Source organism: Prosopis cineraria, unplaced genomic scaffold (assembly GCF_029017545.1).
Source record: "Prosopis cineraria cultivar Desert tree isolate PC_DT_omini unplaced genomic scaffold, ASM2901754v1 PC6, whole genome shotgun sequence".
Lineage (NCBI taxonomy): Eukaryota > Viridiplantae > Streptophyta > Magnoliopsida > Fabales > Fabaceae > Prosopis > Prosopis cineraria.
This window is the reverse complement of record NW_026555337.1, coordinates 9,218,738-9,243,940: the sequence shown is the minus strand read 5'-3', so window position 1 is coordinate 9,243,940 and position 25,203 is coordinate 9,218,738. Positions and strand designations below refer to the sequence as shown.

The window sequence follows — 25,203 nt, the reverse complement described above, 5'->3', positions numbered from 1 at the left end:
CAAAGTTGTTAATCTGCCCAAGGTCTCGTGCACACGCAGTTTCACTTCCTTCTTCTTCATGTTCATATCTTCATCATCATGCTCCTTCTCTCCTCGTCATGCCTCGTGTTCTCAGGAATTTTCATAAAACACCAAGGGTATTATCGTCCTTAAGCCCACCATATTGCAGACCCCACCATACCCTACCTCCATATTGCAGACCCCACCATACCCTACCTCTTTAAAGACCTCCTCGGTTCCATTCAGCTAAAGACAAACAGCATTTCGTCACCTTCCATTATAACCCCACCCCCCCCCCCTCTCTCTCTCTCTCTCGCGTATAAGCAGTGTGCTCTGCAATCTGCATTCTGTAGTACTACTCTCTCTGTAAATCCCATCCCAGCCACCATTAAAGCTTTGATATTTCTTCATCCACTGAGCTTTGGATCCCAAAAACCTCTCAGTCGCCATGCTTTAGGTTTTGATTGAAAAGGAGGAACTTTAATGGAAGTAGAGAGACCCCATCATCGCAATAACAGCAGCGAGCTCTTCATCTGCTTCACCTCTCGCTTGTCCTCCTCCTCATCCATGAAGCTCTCGTCAAAGTCCATTCTCAGCCCAGGTCGCAGCAGAGAGCCGTCTCAGATTTCTCTATCCACCTCTCTCAGCAGAAGGCTCAGAAACAGTGGTAGCATCAAGGGTGGTAATGGCCAAGCCTCTCCGATGTTCCCGACGACCGGAAAGAAGAGAGGATGTGCGTTCGAAAACCCAGAACCATCTTCGCCGAAAGTAACATGCATTGGGCAAGTTCGAGTGAAGACGAAGAAACAGGGGAAGAAGATGAGGGCGAGGTCAAAGAAGAGAAGAGGAGAAGCAAGCTTTCGAAAAGCAGAGCCGGGGTTTTCAGATCTTCAGAATTTGCAGCAAGAGGCGGGGCTGACTCATCGGAACCAGAGATGGGTTCATCTGCCACTGACGATTTGTGAAGCTTTGAGGGCGTTCGGGGCTGAGTTCAGCTGTTTATTTCCTTGCAGGTCGTCTTCTTGTGGGAGGGAGAAAGACGATGAGGAGAAGATGGGGAAAGGAGGGGGATCTGGTGGAGGACAGAGCAGGGAGGGTTCTTGTGGGGCAGCATTTGCGAGATGGTTGGTGGCTTTGCAAGAAGGAGAAGCTAAGGGCAGAGAGATTGGGTTGGTGGTGGGTGAAGAGAATGAAGACGACGATGATGATAGAAAGGATGATAGTCCAGAGAGAAGCAGAAGAAGACACGTGTTTGAAGATATTGAGATCGATATGGAGAAGAAACATGAGGATGAAGAAGATAAGGCGAGGGTGAGTATATGTATTCCACCAAAGAATGCTCTTTTGTTGATGAGGTGCAGATCTGATCCTGTGAAAATGGCTGCTCTTGCTAATCGGTTCTGGGAGTCACCTGCTCGGAAAGATGAAGATGAACGAGATGAAGAACTACAACAAGACGACGACGACGAACAAGTACACATGGAAGAAGGAGAAGAACGGGGAAAAATTCTAGTTCCAGCAGTGGAAGAAGAGAGCAGCATTTGTGAAGAAGCCAATGAAGAGCGAGAAATCCCAGAAGCAGAAGTGGAAACAGAAGCAGAATCACTTTTAGAAGCTTATGAATTTGAAATCCCAACAATCCCAGAAATTAGTAAAGTTGCTGAAGCAAGTGGGGAAAAGCCAGAGGTTGAAGAAGAGCAAAAGACGGAAAAAGAAGTTGAAGTTGAAGACGGTAATGGCAATCAGAAAGACGAAAACTGCTTGTGTGATTATTCGCCTGAGGTTATACCAGATCTCGAAAAACCAGAACTGGAAGAGGTTCGTGAAGAGAGACTGGAGGAGAAGGAAAAAGGCAAAGATTTTTGTAGCAACGAACAAGATATCTCAGAACCTGCTTCGTCGTCACCGCCTGTAACTTCTGTAGCATCAGAATCAGAAAACAATGAAGAAGCAGTAGCAATTTCGGTGACGCCTGAAACATCAGCACAAGAAGCAACTGTGGAGTCAACGGAAAAGGAAGGAGAGAAAGAGACCAAAGAGAAGCCTAGGGAAGACGAATCGACAGCGACCCAATATAGATCCGACCCGGAAGACCCGAAACCCAAAGAGCAGAAACAGGGTCCAGTTCTACCCGATTGCTTGCTGTTGATGATGTGCGAGCCGAAGCTATCTATGGAGGTGTCGAAGGAGACGTGGGTGTGCAGCACGGACTTCGTCCGGTGGCTGCCGGAGAGGCCGGCAAAGAGAAAGGACGGTGGGGATGAGCCCAAGAAGAGGATTAGCGTCGACGCCAAGCCACCGCTGGCACCGCCTCAGCTGATGCAGCCACCAAGATCGTCGTGTTCGTTTCCGGCACCGGCGGCTCACGGCGGAGGGATGTCAATGGCGAGCATGATAGAGCAAAAGCTGGTGGGGTCCAACGCCTACGAGCCATTCGTTTTGACTCGTTGCAAGTCGGAGCCGATGAGATCATCGGCGAAGCTGGCGCCGGACGCTTGTTTCTGGAAGAACAGGAAGCTGGAGACGCATCACCGTCCGGCTACGCTCGGCGTCGGCACGGCTGGGGTTGGATTTTGATCTCAATTCTTTTTCTTTTTCTTTATCTTTATCTTATTATGAAAAATAATCTAGAAGGTATGATTCCGTAGATTATTGGACAAGGTTTGGAATCACAGTCATCATGAGGTTTACCGCCTCTGGGTTTCCCTTGTAAATTTATCAGTGATTTTCTTTTTCAGGTAATTATTGTTCGGGACTGTACCTGTTTATTTGATTCTGAGCCATTTAACAAAATTGAAGATGTCTACTTTTTCGTCCCTTGTCAGTGGCCCATAGTCTACTAATATCTCAATTCTCAATTATGAATTTACTGACCGGGTCAAAAAACGTGGGTGTTTATAAACTCACTGCAACCAAATGGTTCTGGCTCAAATAGCATTTTCAAAATTACTTATAGGATAGTTTCTAATAATTTTTTGTGAACACTCAAGGATAGTTCAAAGAATAAATTAAAGTGATAAACAAGCCAATTAAGGTTGGTCTAGATTTGATTCATAAATTTATAAGGTTGTGAGGTGTAAGGTAAGGTTCTTTTTAGTAGATGATTTGTGAACATTTTTTAAAATACTTTTTGAGTCAAATTATATCTCGTGCTAGTGAGTTCTTGAGGTTTAATTCGCTTCAACTGTTGTTTGCCGGAAAGAAGTGATGAACAAGATAATAGAAGAAAAAAAGAATAGTAATCAAAAGTGGAGGAGTAGTTTTGTAGAAGACGCTGGAAAGAAAGAGGAGAAGAGGACAAAAGGAGGTGGTTGGGTTAACAGGAAAAGGATAAGAAGAATACGAAATTAATTGAAAAGGAAGGAAGGGAGTGAGGGAAAATACTTGGGAAAGGGCAGTAAGGTTGTTTGGTGTCTGGGTTGTCTGAGGTTTGTTTGTACTCTCTCTCTAGTTTATCCATCTTAATCTCAATTCTCCCTTTTTTGCTTGCTTTAATTATTTTTTCAGTGAAGATTCTTTTTTTTATTAAAATAGAATGTGCGTGTTGTGTCATCAAAACTCAGTCACTTACTAAAACTAATGTATACTTCTGGTTTAGATAGCTTTTACAAACATACTTACATATTACCAACAACAGTTTCAAATTCACAATAAAATTTGAACTCATAGCTTAATACATCATGGGTTAAAATTCTTATCAACTGGATGAATTTAAAAAAAAAAATTGTGTATGATGAGTTTCTTTCATAATTTTTTTTAGGTCCATCTGGTACGTATAAAAATGTGATAAAGTGGTAAATATTTTATAAGATGAAACCAACAAAAAAAGTTGTTGGTTGAACCATTGTCACTTTTGAAAAATGTACATTTGATTATTACTTATTTTCAAGAAAAAGTAGTCTTCTTACTTTATATAAAATTTTAATTTGAACCTTTAAATATTTAAAATATCTTGTCATTTATTAAATTCTAATATTGTTGGCCTCAAATAATTATTTCTTATGTTAATCATTATTATTTTTTTAAAAAATTAATCTTAAAATATAAATATTTGAGAATGTTTTGTGATTATCCTTGTTAATAAAACTAATGGTGTTAAAATTAGTGAATTTTTAAAAAAAATACTCTAAATTATATCAAGAAAAAATACTCTATAAAATTAAGAGACAAAATGTATACTTATGTAAAATTAAAGGAAGGTTAATGAGTATCATAAACTTTAAACTATTATATGAGTAATATTATGAACTCTAAATTCTTGAAATATGAAAAAAAATTTTAATTTTAAATTTTGAGCATTTCAAAGCTTGTCATTAAGTTGTAGAAAATGAAAACTACTTTTATAGATGTGGAATCCAATGACATACTAATGTGATACTCATTTTGACTTTTAAAAATAATAATCATTTTTTTAAATTTATATATTGAGAAAAGTTTTTATATATTTTAAAAATTTAAGACCTAACATATTATTCATATAATAGTTTAGGGTTTAAAAATTTAAATATATACTTTTTTTAAAATATTTATCAGTGATAAATTTTATTCAGCTAAGCCACACGGCTTTTGGTAAAATAAAAAATAAAAAGGGCATACGGCTATTCGTACAGACTTGTCAGACTATGAAAATAATGGCTCTGATATTAAGAAAATGAAAATGATAGCGTTAGTTCGTACTTACACCAAAACTTCGTAAATTCATTTCTCGGGGATATTTAATTCGTACATAGTTTGTTTTCGTGCGGGTTAAAAGGTACTCATCAATTTTAACCAAAGTACTGACAAGTAAAAACAATAATGGTCGTTAAATCAATCGATATTATAATTTATAAATTAGTGATTTAATTTACAATGAACTGAAAGTTAAATTGATCATAATTACAATAATATATTTTAATTTAAATATTAAAAATATATTTTTTATTATGAAAACAGTAATGTATAAAAAGTCTTTAATTTTTAAGTAAATGACAAATCCATCTATAAAATCTTATATATGTCTTTTATAAATATAAATTATAAGTTTTTAATAATAATAAAATACAATAAAATTAAACAATATTGATAAAGGAATTTAGTTTGCTTTTGGATTCAATATTTTAGAAGAGGAAAGGAATAAAAGAAGAAGAAAATAAACTCGGGCTTATGGGTTTTTACAAGAGCTTCTAGAGTTATGAGATCCTCACTTTGACAAACCTGTACTCGAACTTCCCCCCTTAAACAACATGTTTTTTATAGTGAAAAATATTTGGTACCAAACAATTACATTTTACGATTGCACCGTATAAATTGAACATATATACATGTATGTGTGTGTGACATTTGACATTTTTAAAATTATTTTTTTCCTTGATAAATTTTGCTTCCCATTTCATTCTTTTTTGCATACCAAACAAGACCTTCCTCAGGATCATTGATCAAACAAAGTATCAAACACTTTAGATGTGAGAATTGATTGAGAGAATGGAGGGGCGTTGTGTTAGGCAAGATTTTAGAAAGTGAGGCCTTGACTTTTTACAGAGAAGTAATTAAGAATTTTTACGGGTAGTCAACATTAGGTATGAAGATATTGTTTTTAATTTTGAGATAGCAGGCGAGCAAATTGTACTTGAATAAAACAACCCTGGATTTTTCTTTTTTTATAAAATTTATGTTTCGAGGACTCTTTGGGATTTGAAGATATGGTAAGAATTGAGGGGTTGAATCATGCTAAAAGAATTTCAATGGTGTAGTTTTTTTTCTTTTGTTTTTTTTTTAAGCAAGGGGCTTCCTTGTTCTAGATTGAGATGTAGCATGGTTTCATGATGTTTTTTTTTATTGCACACATGTGCATGTATTTTTTTATTTAAGATAATCTTATTGGAGATATAATTGAATATTAAAGATAAGCATATTCTTTGATAAGAATTTAAACATTAATCTATTATGTTGTGAAAAAATACTTTGTTTGGTCAGTCTCAATTTCATTGGATTTTTATGTTGTATTTTGTGTGCACTCATTTGCATAGTTTTCATTTTTAATTTTTTGCTCAAAGCATACTTTGAAATGCCGTACTGGAAAAGCAGGGTACTACAATCACATTCCCAAGACATCAAATCCTATGCTTTGATTGGAGGGGTCATCTTTAAGATCAAGTGACATCTTTTTTAAAAGTGACCTCACAAATTTTTGGGTATCTTCACGAATCCTAGGTAGATTATATATTCGTCAATCAATGATAATCACATCATGTTATAAATATTACAGGATTCATTCCCATTGTGGCTTATGTTGATTATTAGAATAAGTTAAATTAGACTAATAACAATTCATCAACATGAATGATGGTACAAGTGGCAAAAATTTTGGGAGAACTCTCCTGATCAATTATGTGTGTGAATTCAAATCCTTCTAAAATCATTCAAAGCTTATTAGTGTATGCTTAATGTCTAATTATGTAGCCGTAGCTAGAAAAGATTGCTTATGTTCGAAGCATAAGCAATTAATTTCTAGAGTTAAGCCTATATACTCGTATGCCTAATGCATGCCCGTAAGAAAGACCCTTTCTAATAGAACTGAGAGTGCCTCCTCCCCCCCCTAAAAAAGTAGCCCTAACAACCTAATTATTTTCTATATAAAAAGTAAACACACACGTAACACGTGATGGGGATAACTAAGTGTTGACACCTCTTTTGTTTTTTGATCACAAGAAGCAGCTTGTAGAATTGAACACTTGATCTGACCCCAGTGAAATAGAATTACTAGTTTACTACTGGATCACAAGTTATTGCCTTATTGGCAATATCTTTCTTTTCTTAGTCCTTCTGTCGAGAGGAAGACTAACAAGAAACTATATCAACACGTTGAGTAGCTTAATTTACCATATATTGTTTGCCAATGATTTAGTTCATAATTAATCATAACAATATTAATCGTTCCCAAAATTTTATGTATTTTCTTGCTTTGTAAGATACAAGACAACAATGAAAAACCAGGACAAATTACGCTTATATATGTAATAGCTATTTAGACTTTGAATTGTTAGAATTTTACATTAATTATAAATTACACTTTAAATTGTTTTGGGAGGACTCATGTCACACTTATATGGTTGTGCATTAATTTTCTGATCACTAAATGTGAGATTACCATATATCTAATAATAAGAATTGAAGTCTTTTATTATATAATTGACGATCTTTAAATAATGTATTCCTATAAATCTATCAAATATACAAATGAAGGTGATTTAAAACAAGGAACAAGACAAATGGGGCATATATGTAGGTCGTTGGACTTTTTTGTTGTTGACCAGCTTTCTCATTGGACTTGAAAGTTGAAATTGCAGTCTTTTAGGCAGCTTCTTCTTGGATTTGCAATGTTTTCAAGTTTGAAGAATAAATAAATATTTAACTTAAAATTAACAGCTAGAACTCACACTCACCTTTTTACAAGTTTCACCAGCTCTTTCAAAATCTAGAGTTTAGATCCTTTCAAGCAGATAAAAAGATATGAAATTAAATTAAACTAATTAAAATATATGCCTGTATAACTTTAATAAGACTCATAAAAGATTATACATTTTCTATTTATTAAAAATCAAGAAATTGGCATACGAAAAATGAAAATAATAAAAAGATCGACAAAGTAATTCTGATTTTGTAATATAGATACATATACATACATACATACATATTATAAAAAGTTAGTGGATAGATTCAGATACAATCATGAAATTGTGGAGAGAAAAAAAACAGAGATATGATTATGAAATAATTGAGGATACGATGACTATGATGCAGCCTATAATTCTATTTAAAAAAGGTAATAATTTCGTGAAGAGCATTCAATTACAAAGAAAAGTCCCACAATGCTTCTTTTATGAGTAAGATAGTTCAATACAAAGTGCTTCAAAACAAGTAATGCTTCTTCCTCAAGCACCTTCGATCATAACCATACACATATTCACTCCTTTAAAACTCTCTCTCTCCCTCTCTCATATGAATAAACACAAATACATGCGGGATAAAGGTGGCCAGATAGATTGGAATCTATAAAGTAAAGCGACAAAGAAAGACAACCACAATGGAAGCTGCTAATATAAATAAAGTGTGTTTTGCTGTTGCTCCAAGCTTTAGCAGCACTAATATGTGTCTCTGTCCGTATATTTATATGTATATATGCAAACAATGAGAGACCCAGAGAGAGACATCCTGGCTCCCACAAATTGAAGGCCCTCACATGCACTGATTAACCTATTCATAAAGTCATGCCCTCACACAATAAGCCAATCTAGTCAACCTCAGCTTTTGCCCCCACCTCTAATTTGCTATATATATCACAACGATAATATATATATATATATATATATATATATATATGTATGTATGTATGTATGTATGTATGTATGTATTATCACTGGAAGTATAACATTGATAATGGCAGCGATAATCAATACTTTAATAGTATGAGAAGAATAGGGGCAAAAGTACGATATAGCTAAGAAGACTGTTGTCTCTTTCATCAAAGCCATGCAGTTTGGCTTCTGAATGCTGTGACAACGTCAACATAATGCAGTTTTTTTTTTTAATATAAAGAAAGGCTAGATGGTGGGAATAAGAAACAAAGAAGGGTTCAAGATTTATATGAAGATTTTGAAAATTCATTTTAAAGATTTAGGATTACTTTTTTTAATTATTGTTATCTCTTTTTAAAATTTAAGTAATTATTGTTATCTACCGCCTAATAATTAAAGATGTTGAGAGTAGAAATAGAGGGATAACATAACATCATATATTAACTCAAAAATTAAAACCTTAAGTTTATGAATTTTTCAATTTAGGCTAAAGTATATATTTATTTTTTTTAACTTGATATAAGATTTAATTTTCTCTTAATTTTATAAAGCATCTTTTAAATTCTTTAATCCTAACACCATTAGTTTTATCATACAAAAAATTATACATTAAAATTTTAATTATAATTAACAAAATATTATCAAATGTTGATATATTAAGTTTAATTAATAATAATGATTGACACAAAAAATAATCATTTAAAACTAATTGTATTAGGATTAGAGGACTGAAAATATACTTTATAAAATTAAAAGACCAAATTAAAATCTTGTATGAAAATAAAAGACCAAAAATATACTTTAACATTTTTAATATAAAGCCACGATAACAACCGTACAAGAGAAATATACTTTAACTTTGATGTGAGACTTCTCAAAATAACTCAATTCTACTCACACTTTGACATCTTATACAATTTTCCCTCAAGAATCTGTCAGTGTGACTTTAAGGTTTTTTATATAAGAAAATTTTATATTCAATTTTTTTTGAGGAATAATAGTGGGAGTGAGAACATTGTAAATATTAAGTTTAATTTTATATTTTGTATCACTCTCTTCTTAATTTCTATAAATAAAAAATTCCAGAAAATTTTTTTGGCATGTGCTTGTGCTCCATGTACAAGATGATGAATCAAAGTATTTTGTTGTCGGAAATTGAAATATAATATTTGTTTAATTATATTTTGTAAGGGAAAGGATAATTCACCCTTTCACTTTGCTGTCTCTAGCCTGTATGAACATGAGCACGTGCTCAAAGTTAGAAGCAGAGGACTAGGATCTGTCATCTATAAGAACATTAATGAGATCCCCACCCACAACCGCGAAACCTTAATGTTTTCGCATATTTGAGTTATAACGAGGTGGCACTTTAATTGTTCCCACCTCCCACCTTATGTAATTGATATTTGTTATAAAATGTTAGGTAAATAATGAGAAATTCTTGCATAGATTTGTTCAACAAAAATATACTGTTAGATAATAGTAAATATAAATGTATTATGAAAAAAGTACATATAAATCCTGTAAAGCTGACTTATTTACAAATAAATTTTATAAAATTTAAAAATCACAACTAAATCCTTTGAGACCTAAGCATAATTTAAAATTTAAATAAAAAATAATAATGTCTTTATTAAACATATATATATATTACATAAGTAATTTATAATTTTAATTTTAACTTTACAACTGTAACTTCATATATTCAATGATTAATTAAACTTATCAGTTAACTATTAAATATATGAAATTACAGTTGTAAAAAATTAAAATTATAGTTGTAAATTACTAATAAAGTAGTCACAAACAATTGATATTAAATTTTATTAGTAATGCATGATTCTCTAACTATTGAATATGTGAAAATACAGTTATAAGAAGTTAAAATTATAGTTATAAATTGTTAATAAAGAAGTTATAAATTAATTATTTGATTGACGTAATATATATTTAATAGGGGTATTATTGTTTTTGTAACTTAATTTTAAATTATACTTAGGTTTTAAGAGAACTGACTATGATTTTTGAATTTCACAAAACTTATTTGTGAATAAGTCTACTCTATAAGACTTATATGTAATTTTTTCATTTATTAAGTCATTAATGGTAAGAGAGAGAAGACAAGAAAATAAATTCAAAAAATAAAGTCATTAAAACTAATAAAATATAAAATTTTATTTAATTGAACTGGTACTAACATGACATAATTTTGCCTGAGAGATCATAGAAAACATGACACATGGGGTATATACAAAAATTTCTCGGTGAATAAATGTGATTAGTTTCATTTATTAATCACAATGGCTGCTATCTAACTAGGATCCAAGAATCGGGCACTCTGTAATCTGTATCCTCGACTTCGTACAATTTGTTAAGGTCATAAACATAATCATGGGCTGGCCTCCAGGAAACTTATCTGAGTGTCATAATGGGCCATAGGTGAGGGCCAAAAAATCCAGTTTTCAAGGCCCAGATCTGGTACAAAGAAGATCAACTTGCATGGGTTATTAAAAAAAACAAAACAACTCCCACGGTTAAATAATATTCCTTTCATTTTAAATTATAAAATAATTTTAAAAAAATTTTCTCTATCTTAAAATATAAAAAATTTTAGGTAAATTAAAGTTTCATTAAAAATATCAATTCCAATATTACCTTTTCTCTTTTTATAATTAATTTTTATTTATTCTCTTTTTAATTTATTAAATAATGGATAGTTTTAAAAGTTTAGATTTTTATTTCAAAAAGATAAGATTGTTAAGTGTATTTAATAAAATTTTTTAGTGTATGAGATTTTTTTTAAAAGTATCTTATAATTTAGGATGGAGAGATATTTTTTAACGAAATATCATATGTTAAATTCAACAGATAATATCACATATTACTTGTAAAAATGGAAAGAGAATCTCAAATTAAACACCATTTAGATTATGCAGTTGATGTAACAGAGCCTCTGGTTTTTTTCCCCCTGAGTAATCTGTAATATTGAGTTGATGGTTAAATAAAAGGGCGCCATTAAAAAAAATTAATTTTTTTTCTTGACCAAAATTCATAATTAAAATGTACCCCTGCAAAATTGGAAGAGACCACAATCCTAGAAAAACTTAATCAATGCTCCACCTGGTGACTAACGTATATAAGATCATCAATTCATCAGAGGATGGGATCATATTTTGATTATTTTCTGTAAAGAATCCAGCCCCATTCAGTGCTCATTAGCCTATGACTTTAATTTATACGATTCAAATTTAATTATATAATTTTTTATTTATATTTGTTAAGATAAAATTATAAAATATTTAATAAATTTATTTTATCATCAAGTTAAACAATAGAAATTTAACCTGAATAATCTAGTTAAACATTATAAGTTTTTATATTTTTTTAAATTGATTATTTAAATATATCTTGAACAGTATATATTTTAGAATTTTTATAAATTTTTATTTCAGTAAATATAATATTAAAATTAAAGATAATTTCCAAATTTGCACATTAAAAAAATTTAGAAAAAAATTTATGAGTTACAAATTTTAAATTTAGACTGTCCAAAGTACATTGGATAGTCAATTTATAAAATTTTTTAATATTAAATTAAATTATTTAAATTAAATATATATTATTCAAATTGATAGTAAAATAAATTTATTAAAATTTTTATAATTTTTATTTTAATAAAATAAAATAAACATTTAAATTTGGACCGTCCATATCAAAATTTGAATAGTCTAAATCTCGTTAGCTTGATGAGCACCATGGCTGATGAGCATTGAAACTGGCAAGAGTATATAAAAAAAATAAGATAATTGTATAAATACCAACCGATTTTGTTTGTTGATGTTATGTAAGTTTTTTTTTTTTGGGAAAAAAGAATGGAACAAGTAGATATTTTGATTGTTCCACAACAGAATTTTTCTTTCCTTTTCTTTTTCCGCGGATGTAGGATATAGAAAACGGGACGATCTTCCTTTCAAACATTAATTGTATATACATGCATAGTTTACAATATGAGTTAGGTTATATAAATTGGCACGAATTAGCCATTATAGGTTGAAAAGAAAATTTACTCAACTAAAAATGAATTCTTGTCTAGCCCATAATTAAATAACCCGTAAATTAAATGGGGTAATTCCAATGATTTAGTATCGGCCGATTTAAATTATATTATTTATAAAAATAAAATATTGAAAATTAAAAATGTAGAGGTAGTTTTGGCATGACGATCCCACAAAGTAATCAATGAATAATGATGGAATAAATGAATCTCACACATTTTTCATGTGAACTTTTTTAATTGCATGAATTATCATGTCAGAACTTATCATCGTTTGGGTGTAATTTCTTTAAAAAAAAATCATACAAAAAATTAATTAGGTAGATGGGCTAACTTATTAAATCCCCAATCCACGGTAATTGGATTAAATTGAGTTTTTTTTTTTAACTTATATGAAAATTGGTTAAATTCAACTCAATTCATATGGACCAGTTTATATGGTTAGGGTTGGCTTATATTTATAACTTTACATGCATGTGGTGTGGTGTGGTTAATTCATTTTTATCTATCATCCGACACCGATATGGATACGTGAGGCAATTTAAAATATCGGTGCTTTATAGTTGTGGTCAATTCATTTCTTCCATCACAACTAACGGGAATTGGATATAATAAAAGCTACTAATATCTCAAAACATGACAACCCAAGATTTTGAATATCCACTAAGAGATATGGCACATTTAATACCCAACAATACGTCAAACATAAATAGTATTAAATGGGCAAGTGTCTCCACTTTTTAAAGAAATAATTGTTATTCCATCCATTTCTAAGTATAGTCCAACGATTTGCTCTAATCTTATATGTAAATCCTCAATATTGATTGCACGCTTTAAAAAAAAATTTAATCAATAAGGCAATTTTCAATGTAAATAACGAAAGGGGATAATTGTTTAAGGAAAAAAAAACACACATTTTTAAAAAAATAACTACTGAATAACTTAACTAATTCTATTATTAGCTTCTGTAATTTAGCTCATCTAACTCGTACGTCTAGAACAAGAGAAATTGCTTTTTTTCCCCCACTAATCTAACACCTATGTAATTTGTAGCTCTAATGTTGGGCCATTTGAGAATCAACTTTTAACTTATAGAAAGTGATTTGAAAAAAAAAAAGTTATGAGATAAAAGAACATCGTGAAAGTGCCCATAGAATGTTGTTAGAAGTTGATTTGGTCAATGTGACTCTTGCTAACTTTCAAACTTACATTTGGCTCCTCAGATCCTCTTATTATGTTTCCTTGTCTACCTTTTTTTGTACTTTTTTTTTGAATAAATGCAGGAATCCTCATTCACAAGGAAAGAAGTACGAAAACAAACAACCTAAAAAGAAAAGGTTAAAAACAACAAATTAGACCTACAGACCACCCAATAAATTATCTATTTGGTGGCATTTTTTTTTGTTTTATTTGGATGGAGAGAAAATATGAAAAGAAAGAAAACTATAGAGAAAAACATAGGAGGACATAACTTTTTTCCTAGTTAAATGAGAGAATAAAAATGGAGGGAAAGAAAAATACGATAAAAAATGAGGTGGGAGACATGCAATATTTTCTTCCTAAATTTTCAGAGATTTTGAGAGAAAAACTTAGATTCCACGTGCTGCCCTTAGTCGCCCTTCCTTCCATTTATGCATCTCCTCTATCAACAGCCATCATTCTCGCACCCATTCTCAATCTTCTGCTACCTTGTATTCATGCGTGTGTTCTTTTCATCTCATTAAGGTCTTGTGTAAAACAAAATCATTTTCTTTTTGAATAATTAATTATTTGATCATTATAGTTTTTATCCAGTTATAAATTAATATCTAAATTTTAACTCGTTATAATCCAATCTCTAAATTTAACTCTTACAATTCAGTCCTTATAATTTCAACCATTTAAATATTAGTCATTATATTTCTTAAATAAAATTATAAAGATTAAAATATTTTAAAATTTATAATATTATAAATATTAAAAGGGTTTAATAATTTAAAATATTAGTAATAAATTTTAATATAATTTTAATCTTTAAGATATAGGGACGAAGATTTAAGTGGTTGAAACTACAGGGACTAAATTGTAAAAATTAAAGTTTAGAGATTGAGTTACAATTGAATCAAAATTTCAAAAATTGAGTTATACAGAGTCAAAGTTTAAGAATTGAGTTACAACTGGATTAAAACTACAAGGACTAAATAATTAATTTTTTCTTTCTTTTTTTATAATATTTCAAGATCATATTTAAAAAAAAATTTGATTTGTCAAATAAAACATAATATATAAATTATTTGATTTTAAAATATAATAAAAAATGTATTTTTTATCAAATAATTTAATTTTACATGAAATATGGTGTATTTTGACATGAGGATATTACGGCCATTATTGAACATCTATTCTCTCAATTCCTCCCATTTACTCAAACAAAAAGAATTTTCTAGGTGCAGTAAGTTTTTATGAAAAGAAAATTTGGCCTTCAGACCACTCTCAGAAGACCCCACCTGCTATTCAATTATTTTTTTTTTAAAAAGAAAAAGGTACACAGTCACATTTGGATCGTTGGGTATATATGAGAGAGTTAAATTTGTTAATATTCAGTATTAATATATATTAAACTATTTATATAATTTTTGTTCATTATATCTAACTTTATATTTGTTATTCTTATTATAAACATATTAAATTTTATATTATCTAAATTTTATCACATAATTTTCAAACATTTCTAACATAAGCACAAGTATAACAAAATTACAAATCATAAAAATCAATACTTTTTATCATTATGCATTTAAAAGCCTTTTTCATATATAATTCAAAGTTTCAAATAACTTTTAATTTATTAAATTAATTTTTTTAAAAAATATATTTAGACATAAATTTTTTTTATAACAATTAATTTTTATTAAAATAACTTTTGATAAACTGACTTTTTCGGTCCACAAAAGATACATGGCAATCTAATTTCTAACCATATGTTCATTCCTTTCTCAACTTGGCAGGAAAAGCAAAAGGATGATGCCTTGTGTTGATGTCCTGGCCAAGTAATAAGAGTGGATAGTTACGCTGTGACAGGCATTGCCTTCTGTCCTTTGAAAATTAATTAGGGGTTGGCTCACTCTAACTTAACGAGGCTTCCCTACCAAGCGTTTGTATTCCGTGTTTATCAGGTACTCATGGGCAGATGAGCCCTTAATTCATTTTTAGTTGCTTTTTGTATTTCATTTTAAATTTATTTTTCAGTTTATTAATATGGTATGATTAAAATAAAAATCTATAAAAAATATGAAGATTTTAATATTAAATCTGAATTGTCTACAATAATCAGCAAGGAATGAGTATCATGTTACTCATCATTATTGATGAAGATTTGGATAGTTTAGGTCTAAAGTTTTTCATTTTATATTTATCAAAACAAAAAACTTATAAAATAATAATTTTTTAATAAATCTGTCTAAATTAATTATGATTATCTAATTTTAATATTATTTTTTTATAATTTGTCTAATTTTTTTAACTCTAGAAATACGCGTGGGTGAAAATGCTTTTTAGTTGTGAGCCTGTGGTAGAGTTTTAAAATTTCTTTTTCATGCATTTTTAATATTTTTTTAATTTTTAATTGTTGGTTTGGTTCGAATTTGTGATCTGGTTCACCAGTTTCTGACTGGTTCACCGTTTGAAGCCAGTTTTTGGTTAATCTGATTATTTGTTTGTTTTAGACCAAACAAGGTGTAGTTTTCAATTTAACCGGTTCGACTGGCCGGTTTAGTCTAGTTTTCATAACAGCGGTCTGGACGAGGAATCTTGTGAGCTACCAAAACAATTATTTAAGCTACCTCACACTACCCTAATAAGGAAGGACTTATCTATACTAGCTAAAAATTGGTGTGGACAAGAATTATATTGAAATCTGTTCATTACTACATCAATTATCCAACTAGTGTTGATATTAATTATTATATCGTTTTTGTTAACTAGTTTAGATAAAAGTTCAAGAATGATAATAACTTTTTATTTAAAAAATTATTATCTACATCACTTATGATCATAACTGGTATAGATACTAGATATCTACATCAGTTAAGACCATAAAATAATCCCTATAAGGATAATAAAAGCTCTCAAACTATCATTTTCAGTATTGTTTTGAACAAATTTTAGAAACTCCTTCAACCTCATTAGCATACTATGCACTCATTCTTTTGGCATCTATCTAATTACGATTCATGTTTAATTTGTCTTCTCAAAAACACATGGATTATTGCTAAATTCATTAAGATAGGGCCAAACAACAAGTTCTACATTAAAAAAAAAGAAATAAGCATGTTTAAAACATGAATTTTCAATTTTTTGGAGAACAATATTCTTCAGAGTTGGTTTCTCTCCTATCTAATAGTAAGAGGAAAGCCAATTCTATATTCTTTGGCCTTCTATATAAAGGAAGGGGCCAAATAATAAGTGTGGTTAGACCTAGTATTTATTATATTCAATGTAAATATATGTTATTATTTTGTGGGATACCGGGTAGTTAAGAGTAGGAGGTTTTTTACGAGATTATTTCCTATTTCTCCTCCCCTGAATCAATCTCCATTATTCTCGGAGATATGATTGTTTTCTCTCCTGTATATATTCTCGTGCATACCTTAGATGTATATACAAGAGTTTCTCGGCTTATTCACTACATGGTATCAGAGCTCCGTGACTTCCCAGTGCTGTCCGACGCCGAGAACTCTGAGACAGAAAGTACTGAGCACGAGTCGAACCCAGTTCACAGTTCTCCCATGTCGAACAGTGATGGGTCCTCGAAGACTGATCCGAGCAGGGCAGGTGGTCCCTTCGAGTCGACTACCAGCCACGAAGGATCATTGGTACACGTTATATCAGTGAAACTAAACGGTACAAACTACCGTATGTGGGCACAAGCTATGAAACTCGCGATCGGAGGCCGAGGAAAAATGGGCTATCTTGATGGCTCATCGAAGATCCCAGAAGACCCCAAGACGCAAGAGTTCCAGCAATGGCACACCGAAAATTCACTGGTATCATCATGGTTAATAAATGCCATGATTCCAGAAATTCAACAAAGCTTTATGTTTCTCCCCTCAGCCCATGAAATCTGGAAGGCAATACGAGATTCATACTCTGATGGGAAGGACTTAGCTCAGATATATGAGCTCAAAACGAAGGCATGGACACTGCAACAAGGAGAACGTGATGTCACTGCCTTCTGGTTAGAACTGAATGCTATATGGCAGGAACTAGACTTAATGACAGATGTGGAATGGTCTAGCAGTAGTGATGCAATTCAGTATAAGGAGAAAGTTAAAATGAGAGTGTATTTTAGTTTCTTGCTGGATTAAATCAGTCCCTGGATGATGTACGAGGACGAGTCTTGAGTCGTGCACCACTCCCATCAACCAGGGAAGTTTTTTCTGAGGTACGTCGTGAAGCCTCGAGACGCAAGGTCATGCTTCTTGGCACTACCCCTACTCCAGTACCTACTCTAGACTCTGCTGCTCTTGTAAGTAAGAGCAGTGACGCAAACCAGAAGAATCAGAAAGGGAAGGTTTCTTGTGAACATTGCAAGAAGATTGGGCATACCCGTGACACTTACTGGGATATCCATGGAAAAACCGACTGATTGGAAGCCAATAAAAGGAAAAACATGAGGATACCACGCTTCTCATGATGTGCCACCAGATAAAATAGATTCAACTTCATCAACACCAGAGATTGATAAGGAACAGCTCGGTAAGTTACTCGAGATGCTCAGTATGCTTCAAAAGAATGAGAAAAATTAGAAACCGAATCACACTGCGTCAGTGGCTCATAAAGGTAACTGTGCCTTGCTTACCTCTACTAGTAACTTCAAATGGATTGCGGATACAGGGGCAACTGATCATATGACTTCAGACTCTAAGCTATTTGTACCTATGTCCCTAGTGCTGGAAATGAGACAGTAAGTACAGCAAATGGGTCATTTTCATCGATAGCAGGAACAGGCAGTGTTGTTATCTCTGAAGCTATGAAATTAGAACATGTTTTACATGTACCATATTTGGCCTGTAATTTGCTGTCCATTAGTAAATTAACTAAACAGGCTAATTGTTGGGCTCACTTTTGTTCCACTCATTGTATTTTTCAGGATCTCTCATCGGGGAAGATGATTGGGAGTGTTAAGGTGCATAATGGTCTTTACTACCTTGACGAATCAACCGTGAGTAGTCTTTGGTCTCGAATTCAATACAATGTCGCATCTACCTATGAAAATAAAGACTTTAAAGATCTTATGTTATGGCATAGGAGACTAGGTCACCCAAATTTTCAATATTTATGTCGTCTGTTTCCAGAATTTCAAGTCAATAAAAAACACTCCATTTCATTGTACTGATTGTGAGCTCGCTAAACATCACAGATCCGTTTTCAAACCTATTGAGTACAAATCTACTCGTCCTTTTTCTATCATTCATAGTGATTTGTGGGGTCCTACTCGTGTCACTAATCGAACTAATACAAAGTGGTTCATCACATTTATTGATGATCATACTAGGATGTGTTGGGTTTACTTATTGCAAGATAAATCCTCTGTTCCCTCTGTGTTCTCTGAGTTTTATACAATGATAAAAAACCAATTTGACACCACAATTCAAGTGCTTCATACTGATAATGGAACTGAATACTTCAATAACACCATGCATATGTTTCTAACAGAACATGGAATTATTCATAAAAGCACTTGTTCGAATACCCCTCAACAAAATGGCATTGCGGAAAGGAAAAACAAACACCTGTTAGAAGTTGCACGTGCTTTACTCTTTACCTACAATGTTCCTAAATTCTTTTGGGGTGATGCAATTCTCACAGCTACATACTTAATCAACCGCATGCCAAGTCGTGTTCTCTCTTATATTTCACCGCTTGAAAAATTACAAGAATGTCACTCTGTCACTCACCTCACCACTAATCTTCCCCTCAAAATCTTTGGCTGTACCACCTATGTTCATTCTCATCATTCCCATAAATTGGAACCCAAAGCTGTCAAATGTCTCTTTCTTGGTTACTCTTCCACACAAAAGGGGTATAAATGTTTTGACCCAACTACCAAACGACTTTACATCAGCCGGGACGTTACCTTTGCTGAAAATGAACCTTTTTATCCAAATGCCTCAATTCAGGGGGAGAGAGGGAGTGATCTTCAGCCTTTGGAAAGTGAGAAATACTCAATCCACGATCCTTTGTTCACGAGCTCAGATCCTTTGTTACCTATACCAGAAAATTCTCGGGTTCTTAGGCCAGAAACTGAAGTGAAAAGTCTTTCAAAATATAATAAAGATGCTGGTATTGCACTGGACAAGACACCAATAACCTACTCAAGGAAGAAATGGAAAAAGAGGGAGACTATTATGACTGACGCACAACCAGAATCTGAACTGAAAGAGGTTCCTGAAGCGGAGAATGTAGAAGGTGCTGTGTTCCTCAAGAATATGAGGAGAAGAAGCAGTGACCGAAAGGGAGGAAGTGGATGAGTTAGACCTACCTATAGCTCTCAGAAAGCAACCGAGGGCCTGCACACAACATCCTATTCAGAGGTTTGTGAGTTACCATACATTATCCTCACAATTTCGTGCATTTATAACTGATCTTGACAAGGTAAAGATTCCTAATGATGTGCATGAAGCACTGAGTGTACCTGAATGGAAGAAGGCTGTAATGGAGGAAGTAAATGCCTTAGAAAAGAATGACACATGGGAGATAGTAGATCTTCCAAAAGGAAAGAAAATTGTGAGCTGTAAGTGGGTATTTACCCCTAAATATGATGCTGATGGAAAATTAGACAGATTTAAAGCAAGGTTAGTGGCAAGGGGTTTACTCAAACATATGGCTGGATTACAAAGAAACATTTGCACCTGTGGCCAAGCTTAACACTATCAGAATTTTGATTTCTGTAGCTGCAAACTTGGACTGGCCCCTACATCAACTAGACATAAAGAATGCCTTCTTAAATGGTAACCTAAATGAAGAAGTTTTCATGACTTTACCCCCAGGTTTTGAGGAAGGGAGAACCAATCAAGTGTGTAAGCTGAAAAAATCTTTGTATGGGTTAAAGCAATCACCTCGAGCCTGGTTTGACAGATTCTCAACAGTTTTGAGAGCTGAAGGGTATAAGCAGGGGTTGCTGATCACACTATGTTTGTGAAGAGGGAAAATGAAAAAAGATGTATCCTCATTGTATATGTTGATGATATAATTGTCACAGGTGATCATAAGGAGGAGGTGGATAGAATAAAGAGGGCTCTGGGAAAGGAGTTTGAAGTGAAAGACTTAGGCAACTTGAAGTATTTTCTAGGTATGGAGGTTGCAAGGTCACAGCAAGGGATTTATGTGTCCCAAAAAAAATATATTATTGATTTACTTGCCGAAACTGGCATGTTGGGATGCAGACCTGTAGACACACCCATTGTTGTTAAGAAAAAAAAGGAGAAACTGAAGGAAAATTAGGAAGGTGAGGCAAATGGAGTTGAATCCAAGAAAGATGGTTGTGGGAGGAGGAAGAAGAGGAAGAAGAAGAAGAAAAAAATGAGCCAGTAGACAAAGAAAAATACAAAGATTAGTTGGTAAACTAATTTATCTCTCTCACACTAAACCAGACATAGCTTTCGCAGTAAGCGTTGCAAGCCAGTATATGTGCGACCCTAGAGAGAGACATATGGAAGCTGCATACAGAATCTTGAGGTACTTAAAGGGCACGCCTGGTAAAGGATTGCTGTTTAAGAAACAAAACCTAAGATCTATAGAAATATATACAGATGCAGATTGGGGAGGAACATACAAGGATAAGAGGTCAACATCAGGTTACTGTTCCTTCGTATGGGGAAATTTAGTCTCTTGGAAGAGTCAGAAGCAAAGAGTGGTCTCAAGAAGTAGTGCAGAATCAGAACTAAGGGCTCTAGCTCAAGGCATCTCAGAGGTACTATGGGTAAAAAGAGTCATGGATGAGATACATGTCAGAATTGATTCCCCATTGAAGCTTTATTGTGATAATAAAGCTGCAATAAGTATGGCTCTAAATCCAGTTCAGCATGAAAGATCCAAACATGTGGAGATTGACAGACATTTTATAAGGGAAAAGGTTGAAGAAGGAGTCGTCTGTCTCATTTATCTGCCAACAAGACTCCAAGCTGCTGATGTGCTCACCAAAGGATTACAAAGAACAGCATTTGATAGTTGTATAAGCAAGTTGGACATGATTAGTATCTATGATCCAACTTGAGGGGGAGTTGGTTAGACCTAGTATTTATTATATTCAATGTAAATATATGTTATTATTTTGTGGGATACCGGGTAGTTAAGAGTAGGAGGTTTTTACGAGATTATTTCCTATTTCTCCTCCCCTGAATCAATCTCCATTATTCTCGGAGATATGATTGTTTTCTCTCCTGTATATATTCTCGTGCATACCTTAGATGTATATACAAGAGTTTCTCGGCTCATTCACTACACTAAGTCTTAAACTTTTTTTGATAAAATCTCCCTTAAAATTTGAACTTTCTAAAAAAAAATTTATAATTGACCAAACAAAATAGCCATTCAATTCCCAAAGGCCTCTAGCCTCCTCTACCAGCACTCAATCATATTACAGAAAATAAACTAGTCAAAAAAGCACAATTGTTCAATTCAAAAGTCACAATAAACCAATCATCCGATCATATTTCAACCATTAACAATCCTTAACCAAAGCTAATAATGCAAATACAAACTTTATTGTCAAACTAAATTTAACTAACCTTTTTTTGGCAAAGAAATAAAACTAAATTTAACTAACATGGGTTAGCAATTAAGCTAACTCCGCCTATGTTTATAGCCGGTCCCAAGTCCGGGTAAAGGAGGAGGGTTGTGTTAGGCCATCAACAGTCAATGTAAAAATTTGTTGAATCTATCATGAACATGGACAATAGACGTTATAATGTTAATGCTAGGTCGTTGCCCGTAAGTAACGCACTGCATGGCTCGAGTACAGTGATAAGTGAGTTAGAGCCGCTGAGACATTAAATGGAATGTTGGGACATTAAATTGTAAATCTGTAGAGGTTGTAGGGGTTATGATTCAAAGGAAAACCAATATCCTTTGCTTGCAAGAAACAAAATGGCGTGGAGAAGGAGCTAAGGATATTTAAGGTTTCAAACTTTGGTATACAGGAAAAGTAAGTGCACGCAATGGAGTAGGCATCATTATAGATAAGGAGTGGAAGAAGAACGTTGTAGAAGTTAGCAGAATTGGAGACAGAATTATTCTTTAAAAATGATAATTGGACGTGAGACTGTTAATATTGTTAGCGCTTATGCGCCGCAAGTGGGGACAGAAGCCAGTCTTAAGGAATTATTTTGGGAGGATCTGGAGGGGTTGATTCGACACATACCACAGAGTGAAAAGATTTTTATTAGAGGAGACTTTAATGGGCATGTCGGGAGGGAAGCTGTCAGTATGTGAGGGTGCATGGTGGTTTTGGTTTTGGAGAGCCAAACAATGAAGGGCAAACTCTTCTTGATTTCTCATTGGCGTATGATTTTAAGATTGCCAACACTTATTTCAAGAAGAGAGATGAGTATCTCATCATTTACAAAAGTGGAGCCTCAAGGTCGCAGATTGATTTTCTTTTGGTTAGGAACACAGATAGAAAACTTTGTAAAAATTGTAAGGTGATCCCTGGAGATGCTGTGACGACACAACATAGGGTCCTAGTCCTTGATGTGTGTATTATGAGTAAAATCTAAAAACGTCGACAAGTAGTAACACCAAGGATTAGGTGGTGGCAATTAAAAGGTGAGAAGCAAGATATTTCAAGCGAAATCTTTTGGATAAAGGAATTTAGGATTCTCAGGGAAGTGCTAACATCATATGGGAGGATATGGCTAAAAGATACGGGAGGTTGCAAAAGTAGTTTTGGGAGAATCGAAAGGTTTTGGTCCGAGAGATAAGGAGTCTTGGTGGTGGAATAATAGTGTACAGGACAAAATCAAGTATATAAGAAGAACTGTTTTTAAAGCCATACATTTGTGTAACAATGAGGAAAATTGGGAGAGGTACCGTATGGCTAAGAAGGAAACTAAGAGAGCTGTGGGTGAAGCTCGTTCCAAAGCTTTTGAAGAATTTATAAGAACCTTGAGATGAAGGAAGGAGAGCAAAATATTTATAAGATTGCCAAGAGTAGGGAAAGAAATTAAGAGATCTAGAACAAGTAAGGTGTATTAAGGATGAAGAGGGAAGAATTTAGTTACAGATGATGAAATTAAAAATAGATGGGAGACTTATTTTTCTAAACTTTTCAATGATGGAGAGGATTCATCTAGTAACTTGGAGGATTTAGTAACTGGTGAAGGAGAACAAAATTTGTTCATTCTATCGAAAAATACGTGATAAGGAGGTAAAGGAAGCTCTTAAGAAAATGGCAAATGGTAGAGCTAACGGACCTAATTGTATATCTATCGAAGCGTGGAAATATTTAGGTGAAGAAGGGGTGAGATGGTAACTAAGTTATTAATGTGATTTTACGGTCCAAGAAAATGCCTGATGAGTGGAGGAGAAGTACATTAATTCCTATTTATAAAAATAAAGGAGATATTCAAAATTGTACTAACTATAGAGGGATTAAACTCATGAGCCACACAATGAAATTGTGGGAGAAAGTAATTGAGCACAGGTTGAGATTGGAGACAAGTATTTCTGAGAATCAATTTGGTTTTATGCCAGGTAGATCAACTACAGAGGCGATTTATCTACTAAGGGGATTAATGAAAAGTATCGTTGTAAAGATAAAGATCTACACATGGTTTTTATTATTTGGAAAAAGCTTATGACCGTATACCAAGAGAAGTGCTTGGAAAGCTTTGGAAAAAGGGAGTACGGATTGCTTATATTAAAGCCATACAAGATATATATGAGGGGGTAAAAACTAGTATAAGAACGCTAGTGGTCAAACAAAGGATTTTTCTATAAAGATTGGACTACATCAGGGATCATCTCTGAGTCCTTATTTGTTCAACTTGATTTAAATGTTTTGACGAACATATTCAAGAGGAAATCCCGAAATGTATGCTCTTCGCGGATGATATAGTTCTTATGCAGAGACAAGAGAAGAGGTTAATTGCAAACTTGAGTTATGGAGGAGGACATTGGAGTCGAAAGGTTTTCGTCTGAGTAGAAGTAAGACGGAATATTTATATTGTAAATTTGGTAAAGGACTATTCAAAAATAATTTGAAAGTGAAATTGGGAGATCAAATTATACCTCAAGTGGAAAAGTTTAGATATTTGGGAGCCATTATTCAAAATGATGGCGAAGTCAGTGGAGATATTTCACATAGAATTCAAGCGGGGTGGTTTAATTGGAGAAAAGCTAAAGGAGTTATTTGTGACCGTAACGTGCCTAATAAACTTAAAGGAAAGTTTTATCGCACTGCTATCAGACCGGCAATGTTATATAGTAGCGAATGCTGGGCTCTAACGGGACAGCAAGAGCATAAAGTTGGAGTAGCAGAGATGAGAATGTTACGATGGATGTGCGGACATACACGTAAAGATAAAATTCGAAATGAGCACATACGTGAAAAAGTAAGGGTGGCACCTATTGAGGAAAAATGGTAGAAAATCGGTTGAGATGGTTTGGGCATGTACAAAGAAGACCAAGGGAGGCACCAGTGAGAAGAGTGGAACATATAACTTTAAGTCCGATTAAGAGAGGTAGAGGAAGGCCTAAGAGAACACTCTTGGAAGTTGTTGAACGTGATCTCTTAATTAATAATATTTCTAAAAGCTTAATAAATGATAGAGT

At 33.1% G+C, this 25,203-nt stretch overlaps 1 protein-coding gene across 1 annotated transcript; it reads left to right on the top strand.

Annotated features, from left to right (window-relative positions):
* Nucleotides 1–300: 300 nt before the first annotated feature.
* On the top strand, nucleotides 301–2,817 carry LOC129314513 (uncharacterized). Its single transcript, XM_054957963.1, has one exon. The coding sequence runs from the start codon at nucleotides 484–486 to the stop codon at nucleotides 2,575–2,577; it is 2,094 nt and encodes a 697-aa protein (XP_054813938.1). The 5' UTR covers nucleotides 301–483; the 3' UTR covers nucleotides 2,578–2,817.
* Nucleotides 2,818–25,203: the final 22,386 nt, after the last annotated feature.